This window comes from Coffea arabica, chromosome 9c (assembly GCF_036785885.1).
Source record: "Coffea arabica cultivar ET-39 chromosome 9c, Coffea Arabica ET-39 HiFi, whole genome shotgun sequence".
NCBI classification, from domain to species: Eukaryota; Viridiplantae; Streptophyta; class Magnoliopsida; order Gentianales; family Rubiaceae; genus Coffea; species Coffea arabica.
In genome coordinates this window covers 33,680,139-33,706,794 of record NC_092326.1, presented here as the reverse complement: position 1 = coordinate 33,706,794, position 26,656 = coordinate 33,680,139, and the positions used below count along the sequence as shown (strand labels likewise).

At 36.1% G+C, this 26,656-nt stretch overlaps 3 protein-coding genes across 3 annotated transcripts; 2 read left to right on the top strand and 1 right to left on the bottom strand.

The window, feature by feature from the left end:
* The first annotated feature begins 4,038 nt into the window (after window positions 1-4,038).
* Window positions 4,039-5,271, top strand: LOC140014186 (uncharacterized). Its single transcript, XM_072064605.1, has one exon. The coding sequence runs from the start codon at window positions 4,039-4,041 to the stop codon at window positions 5,269-5,271; it is 1,233 nt and encodes a 410-aa protein (XP_071920706.1).
* A 508-nt stretch (window positions 5,272-5,779) lies between these two features.
* Window positions 5,780-7,813, top strand: LOC140014185 (uncharacterized). Its single transcript, XM_072064604.1, has 4 exons — window positions 5,780-5,865; window positions 5,967-6,481; window positions 6,597-6,988; window positions 7,247-7,813. The coding sequence occupies exons 1-4, from the start codon at window positions 5,780-5,782 to the stop codon at window positions 7,811-7,813; spliced, it is 1,560 nt and encodes a 519-aa protein (XP_071920705.1).
* Window positions 7,814-10,445: 2,632 nt separating this feature from the next.
* On the bottom strand, window positions 10,446-15,555 carry LOC113710220 (ferredoxin--NADP reductase, root-type isozyme, chloroplastic). Its single transcript, XM_027233100.2, has 5 exons — window positions 15,383-15,555; window positions 15,222-15,281; window positions 14,358-14,693; window positions 13,386-13,605; window positions 10,446-11,117 (listed from the first exon to the last, which is right to left on the bottom strand). The coding sequence occupies exons 1-5, from the start codon at window positions 15,413-15,415 to the stop codon at window positions 10,618-10,620; spliced, it is 1,149 nt and encodes a 382-aa protein (XP_027088901.2). The 5' UTR covers window positions 15,416-15,555; the 3' UTR covers window positions 10,446-10,617.
* Between the last annotated feature and the right edge of the window lie 11,101 nt (window positions 15,556-26,656).

Genomic DNA, 26,656 nt, shown 5'->3' with positions numbered 1-26,656 from the left:
TTCACCACCAAGTGAAAGAGCTTGGAGTTTCTATCCTAGTCTTGGAGCCACTTTACGTGAGCTTTCTGTTTCCAAAAATGCTCGTCCACCTACAAAGCATTGCGCAGCTTAGCTTGACCTAAGTGCAAGTCCATCCGCGTTCTCTCCGACTCATCATTCTTCATTCAAACCTCCGCAAGCCGCACCTCCTCTTCTTTCTGCTTGACTGTCTGAAAGATATCCCCAAACACCTCCTTGTTCCATCACTAGATGGCTCCCCTAAGCCGTTTCAATTTATGACATAAAATGTGGATAGGAGACCCGTCACAAGGTTGATCCCAAGAATCTCTAATAACAGGTAGAAAATCTTCTCGCAACGTCTAAACATTTAAAAATCGAAAAGGCCGTGGTTTGTTATCCAATCTAGTAGCTACAGAGATGAGGAGAGGGGCATGATTAGACGGCTCACGGGTTAAATGTGAGAGCGACAAGTTTAACCCCGTATCATGGCACCCCTTATTTACCAACACCATATCTAACTGTTTCCAAATCCTTGTAGAGCTATGTTGATTGTTACATCATGTAAAACTTGCTCCAAAAAACCATGTATGAATGAGATTCGCCTCACCTAGAAATTGCACAAAATCTATTGCTTCAGAGGGATTGAAAAGGCATCCCTCTCTCTTCTCATAGGCATCTGTAATTGCATTATAGTCACCATCAACAAGCCATGCACCTGATTTTGGGTTGTCTCTTGGTAAACTAGCCCAAAGCTCCTCTCTATCAGCAGCAGTACATTGTGCATGCACAAACAATAAAGTGAGTTGGGATGGCAAATGAATATGGAAAAATCTAACTGAAACATGTTGGGAACTTTTGCCAATGACTACACTAATAAAGCTTTCTTGGAAAAATAATCAAATAGAGTCCATAGAATTTCTCAACAAACCATGAAAATTCAACCTATAGCGATAACACTCAGCCTTCTCCACCCGAAGCCGGGGCTCACAAATAGCTAGAATTTGAATTCGATGCATTTGAATCAATTTTTTGAGTCTTCTAAAATTTGGAGTTTTAGAAGACTCAAATATTTCAAAACATGCCATTAATCATTTAATAAGACTTGGAAAGAATTGTGCGAGTTGATTGCTTTCGACCTTAGCTGTCTATCTAACGAAAATTTTGCATGAATCCTTTTGGTTTGTCAACCTTAACCGCCATGAAACCATCAAGAATCCTAGCGGCTGAGGATATCGGCTTGTTATGCTTATGTGCCAAGCCACTGGAGCTTCTTGGAGACAAATTACCTGCAGTAGATTGCAATTGCACCACCTAAAATTCCTCCTCAACATTAGGATCCAACCCATCCTCATCCTCCCTCTAATGCAACTATTTTCTAGACCAAAAAATGTTATATTAGTAAACTACAGGCTGTCATCACTTAGTAGTGGCATCACATGATCATTCAAACTGATTGTTGAGTCCAAACCTCGCACGCGAGTTCCCTGACCCTATTTGTCCCTCTTATGACAAGAAACGAAATCACCCTTGCTCCCTCCAGCCCCAGCTCCGTCCACTAGCTGATTGTTTCTATCCTCAACAACTGTGATTGTTGAATTGCCCTTGATAGCAGCCGCAAACTTGTCCGCTGTTCTCTCTAAAACCTGGGCTGCCAACTCCACCTGATTAGTTATTTGATCACTATTTGTTTATTTGGTAACCTGCGTATCTAACCCCAACTGAATGTCTTGATTCGCACTAGGCTATCCAATAGATAAGTTCCGAAAATGCTCAACCACATAGACACTACCCTTCGTCCCTTCCCACCCCTAATGTCTGTCTCATACCCTCAGCATCAGCATTAGCAATTTCCTTATCTCGAACGTTGAAAATTGGTGTTACTCTCATTAGATTTACACTCCTCCTTTGCATGACCCAAGTGCCAGTAGTTTTCGCAATACTTCGGTAAGTTTTCAGCCACAATTTGTTGCCAAAACCCATTCACGTCACCAATCATACCTACCCAAACTCACTGGAATAGGATGCAAGAGATTGACTTCTACACATACATGAGCCATACTGGGTCGAGTTAAAGATGTAATAGCTGCATCAACATACAATGGCTGGCCGATCACACTCACAATTGACAATAAGCTGTGTTTGTCAAAAAAGTGAATAGGCAAGCATGACAGTGATACCCAAACAAATGCAAATGAAGACTTCTAATATACATGAAAATCTAGCATCCAACAAAAAACCCTTATCGGGTACCTTCCAATTTGCCATATTCTCCTACTCCAAATACGTAGAAAGTCTGCTTCCTGGATAAAACAAATTTAGTCCCTAACTAGGTTTTCGATCATTTTTTGGTCGGAATCCATCATGTGCAAGGCACATGATCATTTTTTAAGGGTAAATTTGTCAAATTATATTTTACATAATCTCATCTATAGTCCTCCACATTTTATAAAATAAATTTTTTCGTCCCTCATATTTTATAAAATGATTTTTTTTTATCCCTCACATTACACAAAATGAATTTCTCCATCCCTCACATTTCAAAAAATGAATTTTTCATTTCTCACTAATTATGTGTGTGAATACATTTTTTTAAACACACACACACACATATATATATATCTATTTGATTTTGCTTAATAATAATAGTATAAACACATGTACGTAATTGGGCCCAACTTGTGGGCTATCTTCTCTTTTTGTATGATTATAACTAATATTTACCAATAGAACCTTAATTTACATATTCTTATTGTATTTTGATCGAAAATAGCTTTATTTGTATACAGGGCACAGCAGCAGTGCAAAATGATGAATTAATCAGCACACCTCTGCTTCCAAAGATGTCCTAGAATCTCCCTTAATGGAACACAAGTTTTGAAACAAAGTAGCCCATTTGACTGCTTTTCGCAGCCTACCAATCAGATAGCCACGCTGACGTGCATTTGGACCATCTGGCAGCGTTTTCTTTTCCATAGCATGGCTATTCATGTGGAATCGTTGGACATAGTGACAAAGCATGCAAACTTGGAAAGGGAAACCAGGTTGTCACAGGGAAGCAACAATATGGGCCGTGGATGAGAACTCAGGTCATGAGACCTTCACCAAAGAAAAGGGTGGATCCCAAACCAATCCCAGAGGCTGTAGGAAAAATTTCAGAAAATTCAACAGCTCACAGGCTGCTCTTTGAATGTGATTACATAATCAACCCTCACAAAAGGATGGAGATGCAGGAAGAAAAGAGCTATCAGCAGAGACATTCAGACGAGAGGCCAGGTGAGAGAAGTGGCGGGACAAGTACTGAAAGTTTTCAAACTTAAAATTCAAAAGCAACTAAAGACAGCGGGCCACCCTTGAACACGGACCACAACAAAGGTTTGGTTCTGAATCAAAAACCACAAAAGGAAATGGTTCAAAAAAAAGTGGGTGGACAGGAAATGACTGAAGGTCAAATCAAGAAACTGGTGGAGGGATCCAAGGGGACATCTAAGGAAAAGGATGCAAGGATGACGGTGGCCAAAGATGTTGAAAAAATAGAGGCATCGGATCCAGCTAAAGTCATAGCAAGCTCAATGGATCTGGAAATGGAAACTCCAAACAATAGCTATTCACAGAAGAAGGAAAACGATGGAAATAAGAAGGATAGCAAAATGAGAGAGGTCAAAATCAGAAGAAGGAATATTAGGAATAGCAGCAACATGATGAACAGGGAACCACTGATGAAAATCTGCCAGAATGGGTGTTCGGTGATCGAGGAAGTGGGTGGAAAAAGAAAAATGACCCAGCCAATGGAAGTGGATATGATGAAAGATGAGGAAATGAAACCAAAAAGAAGCAAAAAGAAAGGAGAAACGGAATTGAATGATGAGCTGAAGGTTATGGAGACCAGCCTGGAATGGTCTCCCGGTACAATATGAAAGTTCTAGCGTGAAATTGTCAAGGTGCCGGGAGCTCCTTGACGGTTCCCAGTCTCAAGGAGGTTTGTAACCTTCACTCCCCAAATCTGGTCTTTCTTAGTGAAACTAAAAATAAAAAAAAATCATGAAAAAATTCAAAAAAAGAGTCAACTATGATAATATTTTTGTGGTTAACCCGATTGGTAAGGCTGGTGGTTTAGCTATTTTTTGGAACAAAGATCTAAAGATTGACAAAATTTTGTTCACGAAATTTACCATTGAGGTTAAAATTGCTGCTAATCAGGAATCAGATAACTGGTGGTGTATATGTACATATGCAAACTCAATGGCATCTATTAGGCAGAAACAGTGGGAAAATTTATCTGACAGGAAAAGGTTGTGGAACAATAGAATTGTGCTCATTGGTGATTTTAATGATATAATCTCCAACGATGAAAAGTGGGGTGGTAAGACTGGAGAAAGCTGGTCTTTTAGTAAGTTCAAGAATTTTATTACTAGAAATAAGCTCATTGACCTTGGCTTTGAAGGGTTGCCCTGGACATGGAACAACAATTGGAGCTCTGGGGAAAAGATAAAGGAGAGATTAGATAGAGCTCTAACAAGTGTAGAGTGGTGCAAGAACAATAGTGGAGCAAATTTGATGCACATACAAACTGTTGCGTCTGACCATGCTATGCTGCTAATGGATACCAGACCAGTAAGGAAAAGATATAGAAAACGGTTCCAATTTGATGCAAGATGGTTGCAGTATCCTGAAGTAGAAAAGGTAGTGGACTCGGCATGGGAGAAACAACAATTGGGATCCAGAGGCTACAGAATAACAAGGAAAATCAAGGAATGCATATTGGCACTCAAAGGATGGAATAAAGGACTTCAGTCAAACAGTAAAGCCAAAATTTTGGCTATCAAAGATCTAATTGGGAAGACACAGGAAAGGAATACACAGAACAAACAATCTCTGATTATGGATCTTAAAAGGAAATTGAGTGCTGAGTATGCTAAGGAAGAAGCTTTTTGGGCCCAAAAATCTCGATGCAAATGGCTAAAAGAGGGGGACAAAAACACAGCTTACTTTCATATGAGAGTTGCCAGTAAAAGAAGGAGAAATAGGATATCCAGATTGGAGAAGGAACAAGGGGGTTGGTGTGAAACAGATGAGGAGATAGGTGAAGAAGTAACAAGATACTACCAGAAATTGTTTAAAAGCACATGGCCCACAAATTTCTATGAGATCCTTCAGGGCATTTCTAGAACAATCACAGAACAGATGAACCTTCAGATCACTAGGCTTGTAATAGAGAAGGAAATTAAGCTGGCTTTATTTTCCATGCATCCCAATAAAGCCCCGGATCACTAGGCTTGTAATAGAGAAGGAAATTAAGCTGGCTTTATTTTCCATGCATCCCAATAAAGCCCCGGGACCAGATGGTATGTCTCCCTTATTTTTTCAAAGATTCTGGGGTATCATTAAAAAGGACCTAGTGGAGACTATCAAGAGTTACTTTCAGCTGGGCCATTTGTGCAAAGCTCTGAATGAAACTTTAGTCACACTAATTCCTAAGATTGATACGCCATTGAATCTTTCTCAATATAGACCAATCAGTTTATGCAATGTTGTTTATAAAATCATTTCCAAAGTTCTTGTAAATAGAATGAAGCATTTTTTGAATGAATGCATAAGTAATGGTTAAGCTGCTTTTGTACCAGGGAGACAAATTTTGGATAATGTTATGATAGCACATGAATATATCCACTGGCTTAATCATAGGAGGGGCAAGAAAGAGGGATACATGGTTCTTAAACTAGACATGTCAAAAGCCTATTATAGAGTAGAATGGAAGTTTTTGCTTTGTGTCCTTAGTAAAATGGCCCCTTGTGAATCAATTGGATCAAAGGGTGCATATCGTCCTGTTCCTACTCCTTTAATATCAATGGGAACAAAACAGGCTATGTGTGTCCTTCTAGAGGCATTAGGCGGGGGGACCCACTGTCCCCATATTTGTTTCTTTTCTGTGCTCAAGGCCTTGCAAACCTCTTAACATCTGCTTGCAGGAACAATATGTTAACAGGAATTAAAATCTCCAAGAATGGCCCTGCCATATCCCATTTATTTTTCGCAGATGACTCGTTGATCTTCTGTAAAGCTAACTCTAAGGAGGCAAGTGAGATCACCAGAATCCTTCAAATCTATGAACTAGCTTCAGGACAAAAGATCAACATTGAGAAATCAGCAGTTCTTTTCAGCAGAAACACTTCCCAGGCAAACAAACAAGAGGTCCTCCAAACTCTTGGCAACATCCAGCATGTCTCTCAGGCAAAGTATCTGGGCCTCCCTATGGTTATAGGAAGATCTAAAAACAGCACATTCAAGTTCCTGAAAGAGAAGATGATTGGCAAGCTGCAAGGATGGAAGGGAAAGATGCTAAGTAATGCGGGCAAAGAGGTTCTTCTCAAATTAGTTGCGTTAGCTCTACCATCATATACCATGTCAGTTTTCAAGCTTCCAGATGGACTATGTAAAGCATTAAGCAACATGATGGCGAGGTTTTGGTGGGGAAATGACCAAGGTGAGAAGAAAATGCATTGGAAAAAATGGTGGGACCTGACTGATATCAAAGGCCAAAACAAAGTCAGGTTAATCGTGGATATGGCAGAGCATCCAAAGTGCAATCCCTTTGCTAGAAGATGGCATTGGAAGACAGATAGGGAATGATAGATCAACTGCAATTTGGAAGGATAGATGGGTTCCCAATGGTATGAATGGACTAATAAGATTAGCTAGACCTCAAAATTGCATCATAGACAAAGTCTGTGAGTTGATCAGTAACAAGAGATGGAACAACAATCTTATTCAGTCCATTTTCTCAAGAGAAGAGGCGGAACAAATACTAATGATCCCTCTCAGCATCCAGGAAAGGCAGGACAGGTTCGTTTGGATGCATAGCAGTAGTGGAGACTACACCACCAAGTCAGGATATGCTCAAGCCAGATTAAAATCGAGCAAGAAGGCCAATAAGATGCAACCAAACGAGGGATCCAGCTCAAGGAAGGATGATCCTACACTATGGCATCAAGTCTGAGATCTAAACATAAAACATAAACTGAAGCACTTCCTATGGAAATGTCTTCATAACATTCTGCCCACAAACGAAGAAGTGCATAGAAGAACTGGTAAAGGGGATAAGTAATGCTGTGGTGAAGGGGAAGAAACTTTAGAGCACCTTTTTTTCAACTGTAAAGCTAGAGGAGAGGCTTGGAAGATATTCCCTATCAAATGGGACGGTAGTCAAGAAAGCTCGTGGAATTTTTGGAGGTGATGGGAAGCATTGCAGGGTGCTAGAAGCAGAGTTAACGGCATCAGTCACATAGAAGCCACAATAAACTTCTTGTGGCAATTGTGGAAAGCCAGAAATGCCTGCAACTTCAACAAGGAAAGCACAAAAGGTAACCTGATTTCAAGTAGAGCTCTAGAAGAATGGTTGGAGTACAAACAGATGTGGGACTTGGAGAATGGGGAAAGCAAAAAGGATGAGCCAGAAGTGCCAACGAGGACCATCACAAAAGAGTTCCAGGATCAACATGCCATTTTAATGTTCACGGATGCAGCAATGGACAATAAGAGAAGTAGAGGGGGATTGGGCATTGCAACAAAGGACCATAATGGAAGACTGGTCAAAACATGGACAATCCCTACTGGAATGATGAAAGATGCTGCCATATTAGAAGCTGAAGCAATCAGATCAGCCATGCTCAAAGCTCTGGAAGAAGGGTGGACATCTGTACTCATACACTCAGATTGTAAGTGTTTAGTGGATAGAATTAATCACAGATGTATTGGATTATCTCTGTTAGATATGTTGGTAGATGATATCATACATCTTAGTCGATCCTTTTGGTGATGTTCCTTTATATTTATTGGAAGGGAACATAATCGCACTAGTCATGGTTTGGCAAAGTTTGCCATCAACCTAATTGATGAAGCAAGGTGGGAGCTAGACTTCCCTGTGTGGCTTAAGAATGAAGCCCACAAAGATGTCCTGGCCATGTGCCAGTAGTATGTATATGCTAGGAATATTGTAACTTTTATCACATATATATTAAATGATGACATTTTGACAAAAAAGAATAGTAACTAATACACGGCCAGCCGTTTGATTGAGTTTGAGGAAATGGGATGTCAAAACTCTTCATGTGAACGTTTGGTAAGAATAAACTGACCCCACAGGTGGGTGGGGCAATTGATATCAAAAGTTTAAAGAACCAAATAAACGCCACATTTCCAAACACAAATTTCAGAAATTTTTTTCCAAAGTTTAGTAAACTAGTTAAATTTCCTTTCCCGATTTGCCTTCCTGGAATAAAGCTACATTGTTCAGGTCCGGCTAAATCCTTCATCAGAGGCATGATCCTATTTAGTAACAACTTTAGATATGCCACATTATTTGGAGAAATAGACCTAAATTGAGACATCTTTTCTGGGCTAGCTTGGTATTCTTTGCTTCCCTCCTGATCCATTAGGGCTCTGTCCATCTGAGGAGAAAGGAGCTAAGGTCAGTAATTATGCATCCACTTTCTAGCCGGTTGACGATGTAGCATTTTTTTCCATTAACGCTATCCTACTTCCAATAACAGCCCTTTTATCTATGAGCTTGCATCTTGTACTTCTCCTGCCCACCCATCAGCAGGAGACAAAGCAACTAACGAATGATTTCTCGTCTTAACATAATGATGACTTGGTCAAGGAGAACAATGGTAGTTACACACTGAACTAAATTTTTGCATTCTAATCGATGAAACGCTCACTTACTGAGTTGGGGAGTCACTCCTCATGTTATTACCTGATGGTTTAGGGGTATTGTAACTGTTGCCAGATTGCTTGAATGAACCTTTTTTTTTTTTCAAGTGTAACGGTTGCTCAGGCGTCGGGAAGTTGTTCCAAAAGGAGCTCTGTAGATGCATTACCAGCAAACTATCGATTGAAAAATCGAAGGCATATGCAATATTATCAGACAAGACAGTTTGGATCATAGTGACTTTCGCTATTACAGAATCGGTTGAAAGAATTGACACGAATGCTGGAAATTAAAAGTTCTACTTTCTTTTTGGCTCTTTCTGTCTTCTTATTGCGCTTATGCCTCTTAAACTCATCAAGCAATTCAAAGAAAGACTGACTTCATGGCATAGCTCAGTTATTCAATCATGGTCTAGCCGTGTTTGGCATAAACCATAGAGCGAAATGGACTGGGCAAAAGTGCCCTCTTTAACTTTTATTCGAATGGACTGAATATCTTTTGAAAGGAGTATTTAGTTGTTTGTCTCAAGGCTCTTTTCCAATCCGGTCAAATGCCATTCCTTCACGGTAGACTTCACATCATCTATGTAAATGTCTATGAATAGGCCGATCATATGATCGAAGAGAAGGTTCTTTAACTCAAAGAACACCCACAGCACCCAAGTGAACCAGGACACTAGGAGGCCTTTTTGTGGACATCCTTCTCAGCAATTTATATATCTGATTGTAACCGGTGTCCGTCCATCCATGAAGGTCAACATTATATGCCCAGTATCTACCCCATTTAATCAGCTATCAGCATAGGATATTCATCCTTTTGAGTAGCTGAATTGAAATCTTGAAAATCTACAGAATTTTTTACCTTACCCTTTTTCTTCATAATGGGGACGATGTTGGAAAGCCATTACACAGACTTAACTGGACTAATAAACCCAGCCTATATTAACCTTTCCAATTCTTTCTTTATAACCTTAACACTTCCTTTGACATTATCCTAGGAGGCCACTTATGAGGACGATGCCCTTTTTTCAATTTGGAGTCTATGCTCCACTAAAGCTTCATCCAAGCCTGGCAACAACTTACATCATTTCTTGTGCTCTGAGGCAGAAGACACTATGTCTGCATTCATGTGGACGCATTACCTTCGACTGAGGAAGGTTAATTTACTCATCTCAAGAAGCAAGGGGAATCCCTTTTCTCTTTCTCCTTTCAATTCTCCTCATTCAGTGAACGAACACTGTGAATTGTTAAACTCAAATCAGTCCATCAAACTTGAGATTTCTTTCGTTTTGAGTTGCTCCTTTCAGTTGGGCAAATATTAGTTAATGTTCTCTTTCATAACTTTTTCCCTTTCATATTAACAAAATGCTTCTCCTTATTGTTGTTTTACTTGATGAGAATATTGGTTAACGTAGACGCACTACCTTTGTTTGCATTTCCTCTTTCGTGATACACTAGGCAAAAATGTTTCACACACATGATTCCTTTTTCTCCTCTTCAACACACATGATTCCTCTAATCACCTTCTAGATGCAATTCAAGAGAAAGAGAGGAATTGTCTAATAGTCATTCAACTGATTTATAGCTTCATTTAATTGTAGATTGAGCATAGCATTCTCACAAAAGGAATTTCACCAAGCAACGCCTTAATGGAGTTTTCTGCATCTTTTTCATCCTATAATATCAAACAAAAAAAAGGTGGAGTATTTAGTAGAAATTTTTATGAGGCAACCACTGACTTTTATGGAAGTACCAACCAATTTATACTCCATTCTAATTAATGATACAAGTTGATACAAATTACTCGTCAAATTCTGCAAGTCATAAATGAAAGCAAATGCTATATCACCTAAGGGGTGGAATGATACCCACCCTTCGCAAGAAGAATGAGTGGACTCGACTGCATGCTAATTAGTAGACTTCAACGTGCCACTGCTTGTTCTTTTTAAGTTGTGAGAGCTTCTCATCCCAACTCTCCCCTCTCTGCTCTGCAACTCTCTTGAGAGTATCTTGGATCCCAGGCATCATCCCCTTGAGCCCACAGAAATAGATGTGTGCCCCAGTGTCCAGTAATTTAAAGATCTCGTCACTGTATTCTTCAATTTTATCCTGAACATACATCTTGCCCCCATTCTTGTTCTTCTGCTCTCGGCTGAGTGCACGGTCATATCTGAAATTATCTGGGTAGTCCCTAAGATATTGGGAGAACTCATCATCATATAGTAGACTGTCAGTGTTTGCCACCCCAAGGAAGAGCCAAGCAAGGCCACCAAACTTGAAAGTTGGGACAGATTCCATAAACATGCGGCGAAGGTAAGCCCTATAGGGAGCCACACCAGTACCAGTTGCTATCATAATGTGGGTGGCCTTTGGGTTATCTTCAGGCAACAGCATGATCTTGCCAGAAGGACCTGAAAAATAATTGTGCAAATCGGAAAAAGGAGAGGTTAGTAACTATTTCACCATCCATGTAGAACCCAGCAAAGTAGGTAAAGCGAAAGACTGAACAATATTTGCCGCCTTGTTGCTTGGCCGGATTGCTGCCAAACTTCCTGAGTTCAAAACTGGGAAAAATACAGAAAATATTATAAAAAGCAACTCCACCTGACTTGCTTATGCATGACACAGTTGCACTTGCCAATAAGAATTAATGCCTATCAGTTACTTTATCCCAAAATTAATAGGAGTATTGAAGATTTCCAGAGTATCCTCTTCAGTCCCACAACAATGCCATATGTGAGTTTTCTTGGGAAAAACAAATCTTTGTTTTTAGGCGAAGTTGGAAACAATTGACAAAATTTAACAACTCTTTTGATGGTCACTGCCGCTACCTTCCCACCACACCTAATTCACCATCCTGAGTTCATCCATGAGTTTCAGCCAAATTATCAATCCACAATGGTGCTTTTTTCTTTTCTTTTTTTTTTTTTGGGTCAAAAGTGTCAGATATTTCATTTATTATAAACAAATAAGCACAAGCCATCGTGGTAACCTCTCTCTCCACTCCACATCATATTTAAGCTTTGTAGCAAAACTAGCTATTCTATCAGTAACACTATTACTGTCATTTCTACAGACTTCCTAAGTTCAGCAGTTAAACAGCATTCAACCGCAACATTTCCTCCCTTCCACGCTTTGCTTCTCTTTTAGGAAAAAATCAATTACTCAAACCCACCCCAAAGCAAAAGACTCATAACGCTTCATTTCCAGCTTAAATAACACAAAGGAAAATGCACCAATTTCAAGCACAAAGTGATGAATATTTCATAGATAATTTGGAAAGCCCATTTCTACCCCAATCTCACTATCACAGTGGGAAAAAATCTCTTTCTCCAAATAACCAAAGAACCAATTTATTTCTGAATGCGTGGAAAGTAGCAAGCTAGGGAATCTACTTGGCTTTTCAGAGAGCTTTCCATAAGATGGGGGAAGAGAAGGAAGGGGAATGAGAGGGTAAACAAGCACGCAGCCAGGAACAAGGTTAAGTTGGCACCAGGAATAGGAGTCATGGTGATTTGGCAGACAGTGGTGCCATACAGGGAACAGAGACATGAAAGGCAGAGGAAGACTCCATAAGAGAGATGTGCACTCTAGAAGTGTGGTTTCTAGGTGAGGCAAAGACGAAACTGCGGCTGGAGCAGGTGAAGGGCAAATTTGACAGATTGACAGGGCCAGCTTATGGATTGCAGCTACACAGGGTAAAGCTTTGATGGAGAGGGTTGCTTAAGTTTCATTTTTTAGGTTGTGGAGGGGTGCAGAGACCGGATGCCATGCTGGGAAGGTTTTGCCCGGGAAGAAGAATTGTGGGAAGCATTCTTTTTCAATTGTTGCATTTAGTACTATTGTCTGCTTTTCATAATTTTAAGTGCTATAAATTGAAGGTCGATCTCAGCATTTGGCATCCACCTTTACTCTATTCACAGTCTGTCAAGTATCAGGGTGCTTGATGTAGATTTTCAAAACTTAGGGCTCCTAGTAGTGATTTTAACATAAAACAACAGGTGAATAAAGTTACTAAAGACTGTAATTAAACAGCTCTTATAACTAGGTTCTTCAGACAAGAAAATGCAGGGCATGAATGTGATTAGATAGGAAGTACATTAATCAAGCAATACATAGAAATGTCTCTTGGTACCAAATAGCCCCTATGTGTATGCTTGATTAGCAACCAGCCTGAAATGTAAGATCAAAATGGTTGCATTAACTTAGTATTCCAGAAACATTAGATAACACAAGGACTTTGTACCATATGCTGACATCCATGTCTCTGAAAAACTTTAAATAACTTGCTAGGGATAATTCAATTCCAAATAACCTAGCAATAAGTAGTTTCCAGTTCCACATTTAAGGATTAGCCTTAAACATGGGAAGCAACCGTGCCAATAGCAGATAATTGTTTCTTTTGACAGTTAAAATACCTTTCTTAAATTTCAGCTAAAGAACAACACTCATGTTTTGTGTGATTACTAAAGCTAACTCCTCAAATTCACGAAAGATTCATAAACCAACCAACAAGTCAAGGATCTTCCCAAAATAACCACCAAGTCTAGCACCAAAATTACCTTTTCTATTTGATGTAGTAGCAATGACAACATCAATTACCATTTTAATCTTAACATCTTGAGCAAGTCAAATTGACTGGATATGGTGTAACTTTCAAATTATCAGTTGTGTCTTACCTGTGATCTTAACTTTGTCTCCAGGCTTTGAATCACATAGAAAGTTACTGCATACACCTTGTTTTGAAGGGTCTTCTTTTCCTGTATCCGGATCATAATACACGGCACGTCGGACACAGAAGCTTGCTGTTTTGCCATCAAAAGAGTCCCCATAGCGAGTAGAAGCAATTGAGTACAAACGAACATTGTTGGGACTACCTGGTTTCTTTGGATTTTCACCCTGCAATCCAACAGAAGAAAATTCCAAGCCATTACATGATTTCCATCAATATGCTAAAATAAAGCTAATGATATGTTTTACCCAAGAGTATAAAGTTGAAAATGATAAAAACAGGTAACTTCAATAATAAGTAATTACTTAATATAAGCCAAGTAGTTAGATAAGCCAACTTATAATCATCAGAAAACTGCTATATGATTATTGTTGATGTTTCTTTAGGTTCAGCAGTCCTGCTTGTTTAGAATTGATTAGCTAACAAAATTCACGAAATTAGAAGAGGAGAGGTAATATCCATCTATTAAGACATTCCCATCCTAGGAAAGTAGTTACAACTACAACTTCCGCAGTCAAAGGGCCAGGGCCTGCGATGTAAAAGGGAATATTAAATCAGTAGAAAGTAACATGCTCTTGATAGTCGATGCTACTTTCTATTTCCCTGTGCCACTGGCTTTATAACAAGGAATTCAAAATATGACTAGTGGTAGAGCAATAAGTCCATTTCTTTCTTCTATTAATATTGACAAGCACAATGAGCTGAACCTGTTCTTCAAAGTTCGAAGTCCATTAAGGATATATAAGCATGTCAGCAGAAAATAAGCTAAGCCTCTTGCTGTAACATAAGAAAGACCATACAACAGTACAACTATCAAGATTCAACAAAGGCATATTGAGCTGTTTTAATCTACCTTCCTATGGAGTTATTTATTCAACATCTTCAAGGAAAACAAGAAAGTATAGGATGTAAGGCTTACAGGAGGAATGACACCATAACTTTGTCCTTCCCAGTAAGGAACATTACCACCATGATCAATCACAATATGACAAGTCTCTCCAGGAGCTTTCGGGCCAACAAGCCTCTCAACAGAGACAATTGTTGCACTATACGGTTCCTTTGGCTTGTACAAGTGCATTGGTGGCTCCTTTGGATCTTCGAGCAACAAAGGTGAAACTCCAACCTTAGGTTTGCTTGCTTGTTGTACTGAGAAGCACAGAATGCGTTGGCTTCTGGAATGTACAACATTCTTTGTTTTCAAGTCAAAATCTGAGACAGAGATCCATGATTTGTCATGAAATCTCACATTGTTTGTCTGAAACAATAATGGGATTCAACTAATAAGTTAGATTTTATGTGATACACCAACAAGAACAGATATATAGGACAATGATAGAAAATTGTATAAACAAAATGGTACGAGATTTATCTACCAAAAAGGGTCTCAATCTGCAATAATAGGATAAACAGAAATGGTTACCATGTTATAGTCGGATGGAAATCCAATTAACATCAAGATAGTGATTTCATTTCAATTAGTTCTCACCATTGCATTAAACAGCAGGACAAAAACAAGAGGGTAAAAGAAAAAGAAAACTAAGGAATAAATTCTTCAAAAATGAAAATGATAAAAAAGAAAGGAAAAAAGAAGAACTGACTAATTTCATCTGACATAAATCATGGTCGCAATTTTTTATACTGAATTTGACTATAACCCAAAAAGAAAAAAGAATTAATACTTCAAAAAGACCAAATTTTGCAGCCGTAACTATTCACAAATCATCATTGCTTAGACTAAAACAGTAATACAAAAAGACAAACCAAAAAAAGAGAACTGAAATACCTTCAAAATCGATCTCCGGAAAGAAGAATCGCTGTTACAGGGATAAACCGCAAAAGTGATCTGCAAATTGAACAAAATCAAATTCAAATGCTAAAATCTAGGGAGAAACAAATTGGATTAAAATGTACTCAATAATCAACTTCTTGATTAATTATAGTAACCTGAGACAAAGCAGAGTGAGCCTGAGCCATCATGGATGAATAAAAATGCAGACTCAGAGAAAGAAAGAATTCAGGAGAATAGAAGCAGAAGAAGATGTATGTAATCAAGTGTTTCGAGTGCGTGAGTGTGTGAGTCAATGATGGGATGCTAGGAGGAGTTGAAATAGAGTACGGCCATCGGAGGGGGGTTTCAGCTTTCCGGCTTTGTTGCATTTGGATCACTGAGGTTTGCTCATATTACTATCTGGCCACCTGAGATTTGTTAAACCTCTGTTTTATTCCCATTACTTTACTCGATTACGAATTATTTTTATATTTTCATAAAAAAATTATTAAGTAGTGAAATTAGTACTTATTGAATGGCGGTTTTTCTTTTTTCTTTTTTTTTTTGGTGCAATTGTGGTACCAAGAAAAAGTTGGATGGATATCATATGAATAAAATAGGTATTATTCAGCATGTATTGAACTGGCACTTGAGATTGATTTAGTTCTACAAATACGTAACTTTTGCTGCTTTCTTGATTTTTTGTTTGTGTTTTAATTTTTCATACTTGTAATTCTTCGGAGTTAATCTTGAACTATTCAAATTTTAAACTTATTTTTTTATTCTTAATCTAATTAATGGTCTAAAACATGTCTAACTAACATGAGAAATTAATGTCATTCATCAAATATCTCAAAGTTTTCACGCCAATTTATGATCATTACACTTTCTACTATTACAAACTTTATGGTATTTGATCAGTAACAATATAAATTATGCAAAGTACAATTAATTGGAACGAGATATATTCATTTTATTACATAAGTCATGGCCTTGTATCTTCATTTACGAATTAAAAGTGTCGAATTCTCATTTCTACCTTCAATTTGTTCCACTTTCTAGTTACTCTTTGCCCCTCTTGACCAAAAATAAAAATAAAAAGAGCAATCCCAATATATGTAAATCTCAAGGGGTCAACATGGATATCAATAAAAATATGTATCTGTCTTTTTTGTTTGGATTCGGGAAGTATAATCACAACTATGATCCTTTCGTAAGTTGCAAAGGACAAATCTCAAGAGGAAAAGCGCCACTAGACGGCTTAGGTAGGCGTCATGGCTTTTCAGAGCTCTCCAATTTTTACTATGATTTTTCTTTTGTTGTCGCTATAGGGCGCTTGAGTTGTACATAGAGTTTTATTGGTTGTACCTTAAGTATTTGACTCTTGGGGAGAGTGGGATAGATTCGTTTAACCAGTCACTCTTTCAATAGTCCAATTCTGGGTACAATGTACTGATTATTAATTAATTTAATCACTTCCCTCGTGGGACATTTTCTAACGGAATGATGTCAAGCAAGTTATGGAGGCTACCTTGCCCAAAAAAAATTGTTTGGATTGGAATTTTTCTTCAAAATTTTTTATATTTTTCATGAATATATTTTTTAATTACTTTTTTTTATCTCAAATATTTATGATATATAGTTTTTTACAAAAATTTCATAAAATAGCAATCCAAACAGGCTTAAATTGGCATCTTTGAAGATGTCTTTGTAAATCTGATAGAGCCAATACGAGTTGGCTTAGTTGCTAAGAATGAGCTACGTCTCCACAAAAGGTTAATGTGAGGACTACGGCTACAAACGAATCAAATTCAATTGAGTCACTTGCAATCTTGTTCATTCAAAACTTGAGTTCGAACTCGTATTAATCATCGTGTTTGAACAATGCAAATTCGAGCTCAATCTTAATGTATGAAACTTGAAAGCTCATCGACATTAATCAAGTTCAATTGACCTTCACATATCTACGTTTTTTTTTTCTTATTAGTATAAGATATCTATTTTATCCCTTGTTTAAATAGAAAGAGAATACCTATCTATCTTGCTCATAAAATATAAATTTTTAAATATTTTTAACCTCGATTAGGTTCTATTAAACTTGATTAAATTCAAATTAAGTTTGATTAGACTTGATTTGTATGAGCTCGAGTTCAAGTAAGGTAAAACAAAATTAAATTTAAGTTTTTTAATGCACTACTTGCATTCAACTGGACTCGATTTTAATGAGAACTATGTTAAAAAATATCCGTAAGCGACCTATGATTCGGGGCATCTCTTCACCCGTGGCAACGACCGAAGCCGAACTTGCCTAAATTTTTGTTTTTCAAAAAAAAAAAAAATTGAAGACGTCACATGAATTTGCTGTTTGGGGACATGGAAAGGGACAAGTACATGTGCCCATTGCCTGATGTTTTGCATTTACAACTAGAAACTCAAAGCTCAATTTTAAGAAAATTTTGACAAGAAAAGAGAAAAAGAATCCAATGAGAACTCGTACTGTAAATTAAAGGATATTGAACTTAAGTAAATCAGTGGAGGAGAGAAAAAAAAATAAAGGAATCTGGAATTGTGAAGCGATAAAGGTCAGAAGAGGCCTTTGGAAGCTGGCTTAGTCACTTGATGAAGTTTGTAGCTGCCCTTAATTAACCTCAAGAGTCAAGAGGTCGTCAATTAATTATTGAAGCGTAGCTTTGCTAACAGTCCCTAGCAATATTTTCTGTTTGACCTCTGGGCATTTGGAAAAAAGTAAGCGTGCCCTTAAGAAAAAACCTTAGTTTTTTTTTTATCAGACTTTTTAAGTTAGTTAATTAAACCTAATCCCAAATTTAATCCAAAAACCGGCAACTGTTGAAGAAAAAACCTAGTATAGTCTTAACAAATCGTTGGTGTGGCAGTGGGATTAACCCAGAGCGATGAAACTGGTCAAACGAGTGCTGCTATATTCAGCCAGGTGCTGAGTATTTGATCCAATTCATTGCTTTATTTTAGTATCTTTTGGTTCCATTTGAACTCGTGTTTGGAGGAAAAATATTGGCACGTTTTTCAACCACATCAAAAAAGTCTTTACAACAACTTGGACTATATATCACGGTTCGAATTCTACTTACAATCAAAAAAATCTAAAGGAGGTGTCAAAACACCCATTTGATCTAGTCAGGTATATATATATATTAGCCCTTACATAGTTTCTTTAGCCTCCCTCTCTCTATAGAATAGGATAGATTAAGTTATACAAATGTTATTATTGACAAAAAAAAGAAATTTTCAAAAACCACCGACAAAGACAACTGTATAGAGAATACCTACTTTTGCGCGGACTAGGGGCATGGACAGTGATAATCGTTCAGAACATTGTAGCATATTTCGAATGAAACATAACTTTATGTGAATTATTTGTAAAATTTCATAACAGAAATATAATTATTATACATGATATTCATATGAACAATAACAAAATATCATACATTTATTGTAAAGATGTACAAACAATTCATTTAGAGTTACAAAACATTCAAAAAGTGTTAAACCACAATTATTATGTATAAAATTCATATGAGCAATAATAGAATATTACACTTCTATTACAAAGATGTAAAATTACAAAACATAAAAAAAAAAAAAATTACACCGTTTTAACAAAATATCAATTTGTACTGAATCTTGTGACCTGCCACATCAATTTTTTAATTATAAAAAAAGGAAAAAATATATTAAAACAACTGACAATTTGCTACTTTATTTTCTTTAACTACCAAATCACTTGAAGACACGGATATGGAGACCGAAATTCTTCTGCATCTTTTGCTCGTCATTTCTGGGTTAATCCAAAGGCTACAGATGTTGATAAGTTTAATAATCTTAAATTCTTAATTAGGCCCTAAAGACTGATGCAGTTGTATGGATATAGTAGTATGTGGAAAATCTAACCGGTTTTATACGCATGTTAATTACAATTAACCCCCTTGGCCTATTTATTATTTTAATTTATATTTATCCCTTCTTATTAGTAAATACAAGTTTTATAGTAATAATATCCATAAGTCAAATGTGAACTTAACTCGAGCTAAAACTCACATTAAGGGTGTTCGAACAATGCAAATTCGAGCTCAATCTTAATGTATGAAACTTGAAAGTTCATCGAGCTTAATCAAGTCCAATCGAACCTTCACATATATATGTTTTTCTTATTTTTCTTATTAGTATAAAATGTCTATTTTATCCCTTGTTTAAATAGAAAGAGAAGACCTATCTATCTTGCTCATAACATATAAATTTAAATTTTTTAAGCTCGATTAGGTTCGATTAAACTTGATTGAATTCGAATTAATTTTGATTGGACTTGATTTGTACGAGCTTGAGTTCGAATAAGGTAAAACAAAATCAAATCCAAGTTTTTTAACACACTGCTCGAGTTCAACTGCACTCGATTTTAATGAGAACTGTGTTGGTGAATAATCTATAAGAATATCTGTAAGTGACCTATGATTCCGGGCATCTCTTGATCCGTGACAGTGACTAAAACTGAACCCACCTAAATTTTTGTTTTCCAAAATTAAAAAAAAAAAAAAAATTTTGGAGACGTCACATGAATTTGCTGTTTGGGCACATGGTAAGGGACAGGTACATATGTCCATTGCCTGATGTTTTGTGTTTGCAACTAGAAACTCAAGCTCAATTTTAAGAAAATTTTGACAAGAGAAAAAGAATGGGAACTTCTATTGTAAATTAAAAGGTTATTGAAATTAAGAAAATCAGTGGAGGAGAGAAAAAAAAAATAAAGGAATCTGGAATTGTGAAGTGATAAGGGTCAGAAGAGGTCACTTGATGAAGCTTGCGGCTGCCCTCAATTAACCTCAAGAGTCAAGGGGTCGTCAATTACTTATTGAAGCGTAGTTTTGCTAAGAGTCCCTAGCAATATTTTCTGTTTGACCTCAGGGCATTTGGAAAAAAAAAAAAGTGTGCCCTTAAGAAAAAACCGAGTGATGAACATTGGTGTGGCATTGGGGATTAACCCGAGCGATGAAACTGGTCAACCGAGGGCTGCTGCATCCAGCCAGATGCTGAGTTTTTGACCCAATTCACTGCCTTATTTTATAGTTTCTTCTGGTTCGATTTCCAACAACTCGGGCTTTTAGAGAAAATATTTGACACGTTCTTCATCCACATCAAAAAAAGTTGTCACTACAAAAAGATTTTTCAAAAACCACCCACAAAGACAACCCGTACACAAAATATGGTCTCCATATCCGTGGCTTCAAGTGATTTGGTAGTTAAAGAAAATAAAGTAGCAAATTGTCAGTTGTTTTAATATCTTTTTCCCTTTTTTAAATTAAAAAATTGATGTGGCAGGTGACAAGATTCAGTACAAATTGATATTTTTTTAAAACGGTGTAAATTTTTTTTAATATTTTGTAATTTTGAGTTAACTGTTTGTGCGTCTTTATAATAATAGAAATATGATATTTTATTACCGCTCGTATGGATTCCATGCATAATAATTAGGGTTAATTATATTTACCTCCCTTACAGTTTAACCAAACTACGAATAAACCCTCTAAATTTTAGAAAATAACAATCATCTCCTTTGACTTAATAATTGCATAACAAAAGCCTCCTTCACGTCAATCAATTAACGGATATGAAGCCTAATTATCTTAATTCTAGTGCAAAAGTCCAATATTACCCTCCAAAGCCTTAATTCTAATGTATGCTATTTAGTTTAAATAGTATTCAATAAAGAATAAAAACTCGTTTAAGAAAAAAAATAAAAAATGGAGTACTATCTCCAAAAAAAACCCGTTAGCCATCACCCACACGTCCTCTTCCCCAATAGGACATCCCACCAATAAAACACCATTAATTGCCCCTCATCCAACTGTTCCATCCAAAACAAAAGGAATCCAAACGATCTTCCATTTCTCTCATTTTCATTCTTCTTCATTATCAACAAGCCTCAAATCCATCCATGAATTCCTTCTTTTTTTTATTTGATGGGTTTGGATATACACGTGCCTTTGCCATTGAACTGTAAAAATTCAATTGGGTGTTATTACCAGTTGGCAAATGCATCCCAAAGAAATTCATCTTCTTAGTTGCCCCAGTTTTGAAGAACCAAACCCAATCCCAGCATCCTAATCGCTGTATAGATGCATTTAATTTTATGGGCTTATACTTCGTATTGACAAATTGTCTGTGATTGGAAGCGCTGTTGGGAAGGGTCACACGAGATTAATCTTTAGTTGCAGGAAACAATAGATTGATTAGAGGTTCGGATTTTGGCTTGAAAAAGCCTTGCATGTTGTTAGACCATGGGCACGATGTTTAAGAGGAGATTTTAGAGCTGAGGAGTTAGAGGGGATTGAGAGTTTGACAAAGTGATGTTTGATGGCGGAGGACTACTTTTCAAGGCCATTTCGTTTTCCTTAATTTTCTATCGTGATGCTATTTTGATTTTCAGATTTTTTTTTTAAAATTTTTCTTTCTTGATTGTTTTTTCCCAGCCAACGATTTTTAAGTTTCACATAAATCATCCTTGACTTCAGTAGGGTTAGTTTTGTCCACATAAGAGCATATTTAACATCGTTTAGTATCTGTTAAATCAAAGGGGGTGACTGTTATTTTTTAAACTTTAGGGGGTCTACTTGTAGTTTGGCCTAACCACAAGGGAGGTGGATGTAATTAACCCTAATAATTGCGGTGTGACACTTTTTGAACGTTTTGTAATTCTAAATGAATTACCTATACATCTCTACAATAGAAATGTGATGTAATATTTTGTTACAATTAACCCCCTTGGCCTATTTATTATTTTAATTTATATTTATCCCTTCTTATTATTAAATGCAAGTTTTATAGTAATAATATCCACAAGTGAAAATCTGAAATATACATGAAAATCAACTAGTTTTTTTGCTCTCTATTAAAAAAAAAAAAGAAAATTACGTTTATTCCTAATTATTTGGCTATTCCCTAGACTATAGTGTAAATTCCCCAGCTTCACTTTTTCCATTTTGCTCATACCTTCGGCATTATAATCTTCTCTCTTGAGATTAATTACCAATATATTACTTGAGCCATTATTCATGTCTAACCCACAACAATATAAAAAAAGAAAAATCAATAGGTTAATTCAAGAAAGTAATAAAACTTTTGTAACTATTATACAGCTAATATTAAACAAAGTCCAAGTATATAGTTTCGATTAGACACGAGAGACATAGCAATCAATTTATCATAAATGAATATTTAAGTTCTTGCAATATTACTAACATTTACCAATATATCTATTGAAACTTCACTTAGAAAAATTACTTTGTGTGATTCATGTCAGGGCATGACAGCTCACAAACTTACTCTGTAAGAATAAAATTTTGCACATATCAAAGTCACAGAATTTATTAGTTTTAGGTTCAAATCATCCTTCTTGTTCTCCGCTTCTTAAATCCTACCATGCAAGAAAAAATTACTCGAGTTTGAGCTTAGAATTTTATTTTTAGTGTTTTTGATGAACTAAAATTATTTTTCTTCATTCCAAAGAGATCACAATGGTTAAATTTTGACAAATTGGCATTGATTGATTTAGAAACACATTTGAACTAAATCCATAAATGGCTGTTGCTAATAGATTGGTAGATTTCTTTTTAATTATGCATGGCAATCTTTACAGTTCTTGCTCATCCAGTGGCTTATTTGCTCTCCATTTACTTCTATTTTCCAAATTAGAATTGTGAGCGTAAATTACCTTATAATAGATAAACACTTTATCCAATGGGTGCCCATAGAGTACTTGTTAAGATGTATATTTCAAGTGTTATATTTTTAGAAATATAAGATTAATTAGGGAAAGTAAATAAATATAAGAGAGAGTATACAAGATTAAATAGAAAAAGTATGTAAATGCAAGAGAGAATAATAACAGTTAGTGTGTGTGTGTGTGTATATATGGCAAGTTAGGTGTATATTAGGTGTGTTAACACTCGGTAGAAAAATCCATAGATAAATGCATCGAGTAATGTAACATAATAAACAACGGACCCCATTAACCACAACCTCCAATTACCCTAGTTACGCACTTTCATCTGTTACAAATTAGGCACAGCAATGTGGAAACAGTTTCATTAAGTTTCTCTTCTAACTAATTACCTTTTTTCATTTGTTAACTTGGAATTTTTTTGAGGCATATCTACCACTAATTGTCATTTTTGTTAACTAGAATTTGTTAGAGATAAAAATAAATAAAGAATAAGTTTAAGAATATTAAAATTAATACATGCATAATAATAGCAAGAGGAAAAAGTAGTTGGTTACATGGAAGGAAGAAAAATAAAAAAGAAATATAAAGAAAAGGTGCAAGTAGAAAAGGGCCATTAGGGAGAAAAATAAATAAAATAATAATTTACGTAGAATGGACACTTTTATCCTCAAATATAAAGCATTGATGGGAAGTGTCCATTTATTGAGTTTAGGGGGTAAAGTGCAACTTTGAGGGTAAAGTTTAGTAGGGTTTAATGCTTTTAATTCTTCATACAATTGTATGTTATTCAGTATGTGCTTCTCCACAAGCAAAAACTACAACCCTAAATTCGGTGTCAATTAACTAATTGCAAACAGAATTTTCTAGTTAAATTCCATGTCCTGCGTCGACCTATTTCCTAATGCATGTGCTCCTATCGGATCACAGTACGGTTTTCTCATTTTATTTGTACCTCTTTGTAAGGACGAAAGTGATATTTGCACTCCTAAATTAGTCTCTTGCACTCTTTGAAGGAATATTTAGTTTAGTGAGTGTATTGGAGCGCAAGATGCTAAAATGGGAGTGCTAATATCAATTTCCTAGTAATAATTATTTCATTCTAAGATAATATTTAATTCGTTAATAATTTCACCAATATGCACTTTGGTTATCGTGTCATCAATTCATTCTCGTCAATATGGTCTAATAAAACTTCATGGAGCCCTGTATCAAATGTACGAGATTGGGAATAGTAGAAGTAAACTTGGGGAGGAAAACAGAAACTTTCCATTAAATTGGGGAGGAAAACATACATTATCTATTAAATCAAAAATAAAATCATGGATTAATCTTTTATACACTGAGAGTGTATACATTTTCACCATTAAATGTATAATACGTAATCCGAATTTAAATTTAAAACTCAAATTTTACTTATTTATCGTATATCCAATCATGATGGTGTGTATACCGTCAGTGTATATAATATTTATTATAAAATCATATATTGGCCAAAAAAAAAAAGCATCAAGTGCTCATCGTCCTCATCCCTAACACCAGCATCTCATTCTAAAATATCCTTAGTTGTGATTTAAAAAAAACACCAAATTACACCAAGTCGAATGACATCAAAACCCACCATATATGTTAAACCAAATTAAAAACAAAGAAAAGGAAAGAAACCAGAAAAATGGCAATGATAAAAACAAGTTGCCAATAAGAATTTGAACTATCAAAACGACCAATTTCAACATTCAAGGGTCAAGGATATTAAACCAAGCTATTTTAGTTTCCTAATTCGTTTTGGTATCTTATTTGTTTAGTTTCCATATTAGATTAGGAAATCTCAAGTCAGTTTCCAAATAAGTTTTGATTTACAATTATATTTGTTTTAGGAAGTTTTAGAGTCTATAAATACTACTAGTCTAGTAGATTATTAGATAAAGTGAAGAGAAGCGAAGTGGTGAGTTGAATTGAATCTAGAAATTAGACTGGAGAAAATCTCATAATTGAAATTTGTGAGTTATCGTGAGCGAAAGGTTACGACTTAATATTTGTTTTGAATTAAATAAATTATTGAGTACTTGTTCTCCTCCTCTTCCCACATATTATTTATATGTATTAGAATTACTTCCGCTGTGTGCACATATTTTTGTGTGTCAACAAAGGGCATTGCAGGTATTAATCCTACATGCAGAGCATGCTTCAAAAAAAAAAAAAAAAAAAATTTTCCTACATGCAGAGCATGCCTTGGATGGATGGTGAGAAGAAAGGCTACGTTGCAGCTTTATATTAGCATGGCTGGACAATTGACCGAAAGACTTGTAAAAGGAAAGAGCCTGAAGTAAGGCGATGAGAATAATTTGTTAAAGTATACGTACCAACTTGGGATGTGCTCATATCAGTGGGATTGTATGATAGCCTGATCCGTGTGATGCTTATATGACTTCTTTTTATTTTAAAGTATACATACCAAGGGCTTTCTAAACGTTCACACTGCAGTGATTATAATTTTTTTTTTTATGGCCATGCTAGTCGTGATTGATATGCAAATATTTTGGGTTTGACTCAATTCAATTTGAGTTTGATTTCATTGTAATTTGGGAGAAAAAGTCTATCCATTTTTCCTGTCCATCTCATGTTCGCTAAAATGCCTTGCCTACATGAAATAGTGTTGCTAATTGATTTTTATTGAGAATTGGAGATTACTAAGTGAGATGCCCACAGCGATTACTGATTGAGAATTGGAAAGAGTGTTGCGAGTAGGACGCAAAATCTAGCTGGAAAGTATTTAATTGGTGGCGCCACCGTAAAAGGATATAATTGATAACTAAGATCCTCCATTTGATAACTCAATTTAGCATTTAAACTTAACGAATTCAGATGTTAATATGTTCAGATGCATTTGATAACAAAAAAAAATTGAATATCTGAATTAATTAAATAGTACTAAATTTTCTAGACAAAACTTACTTCAAAAAATAAGTGATAATTTACCCGCTTATCATTGAATGTGATATATACATTTAAATGTATTTGATTTAATATTTAACAATTCAATAAGTTAATGAATTCATACTTTAGATTTCAATTTGATCCAAAACACACCTAAAGGACTAAAAACAGCTAATAAAAGTTGAAGGATGAAATCATCGGTTTAAGTGAAAATTTTGAAGATCTAAAATGGTGATTTTCCCGTAACAAATTAGCAGCGTAAGATTTGCAGTGTTATGTCCGCTCAATCTGGGCCCCACAACCCTGTCATAACATCACCTCGTTTCTCTCGACCTTTACTGTTCACGTGCTTATTATTCTTTACGGCTCACGTGCTTGTTTTAAACAGCATTGACGTCAGCGTTTTTATTCTGTGTCTTCCAATACTTAATCCGTACTACTTACTAGGGGTGGCAAACGGGTCGGGTTCGGGTTGGCGGGTCGGATTGAGGCTTAAGTATAACAAAGAACCTGCTGACCCGAACCCGACCCGTCAACCCGAAACGGGTCAGGGTACCTGACACGAACCCGAAAATTTCGGGTTGGCGGGTTGGCGGGTCGACCCGAAGTGACCCGAAGCTTAATTTTAATTTATTAATTTATTACTGTAATTTCTAATAAAATCAATTTTTTCACAAAATTAATTATATCATCAAGTAATAAAAATTTAAATAAATAATTTCAAACCAAATCTAAAATAAATTAAACACCATAAAAGTGTTTT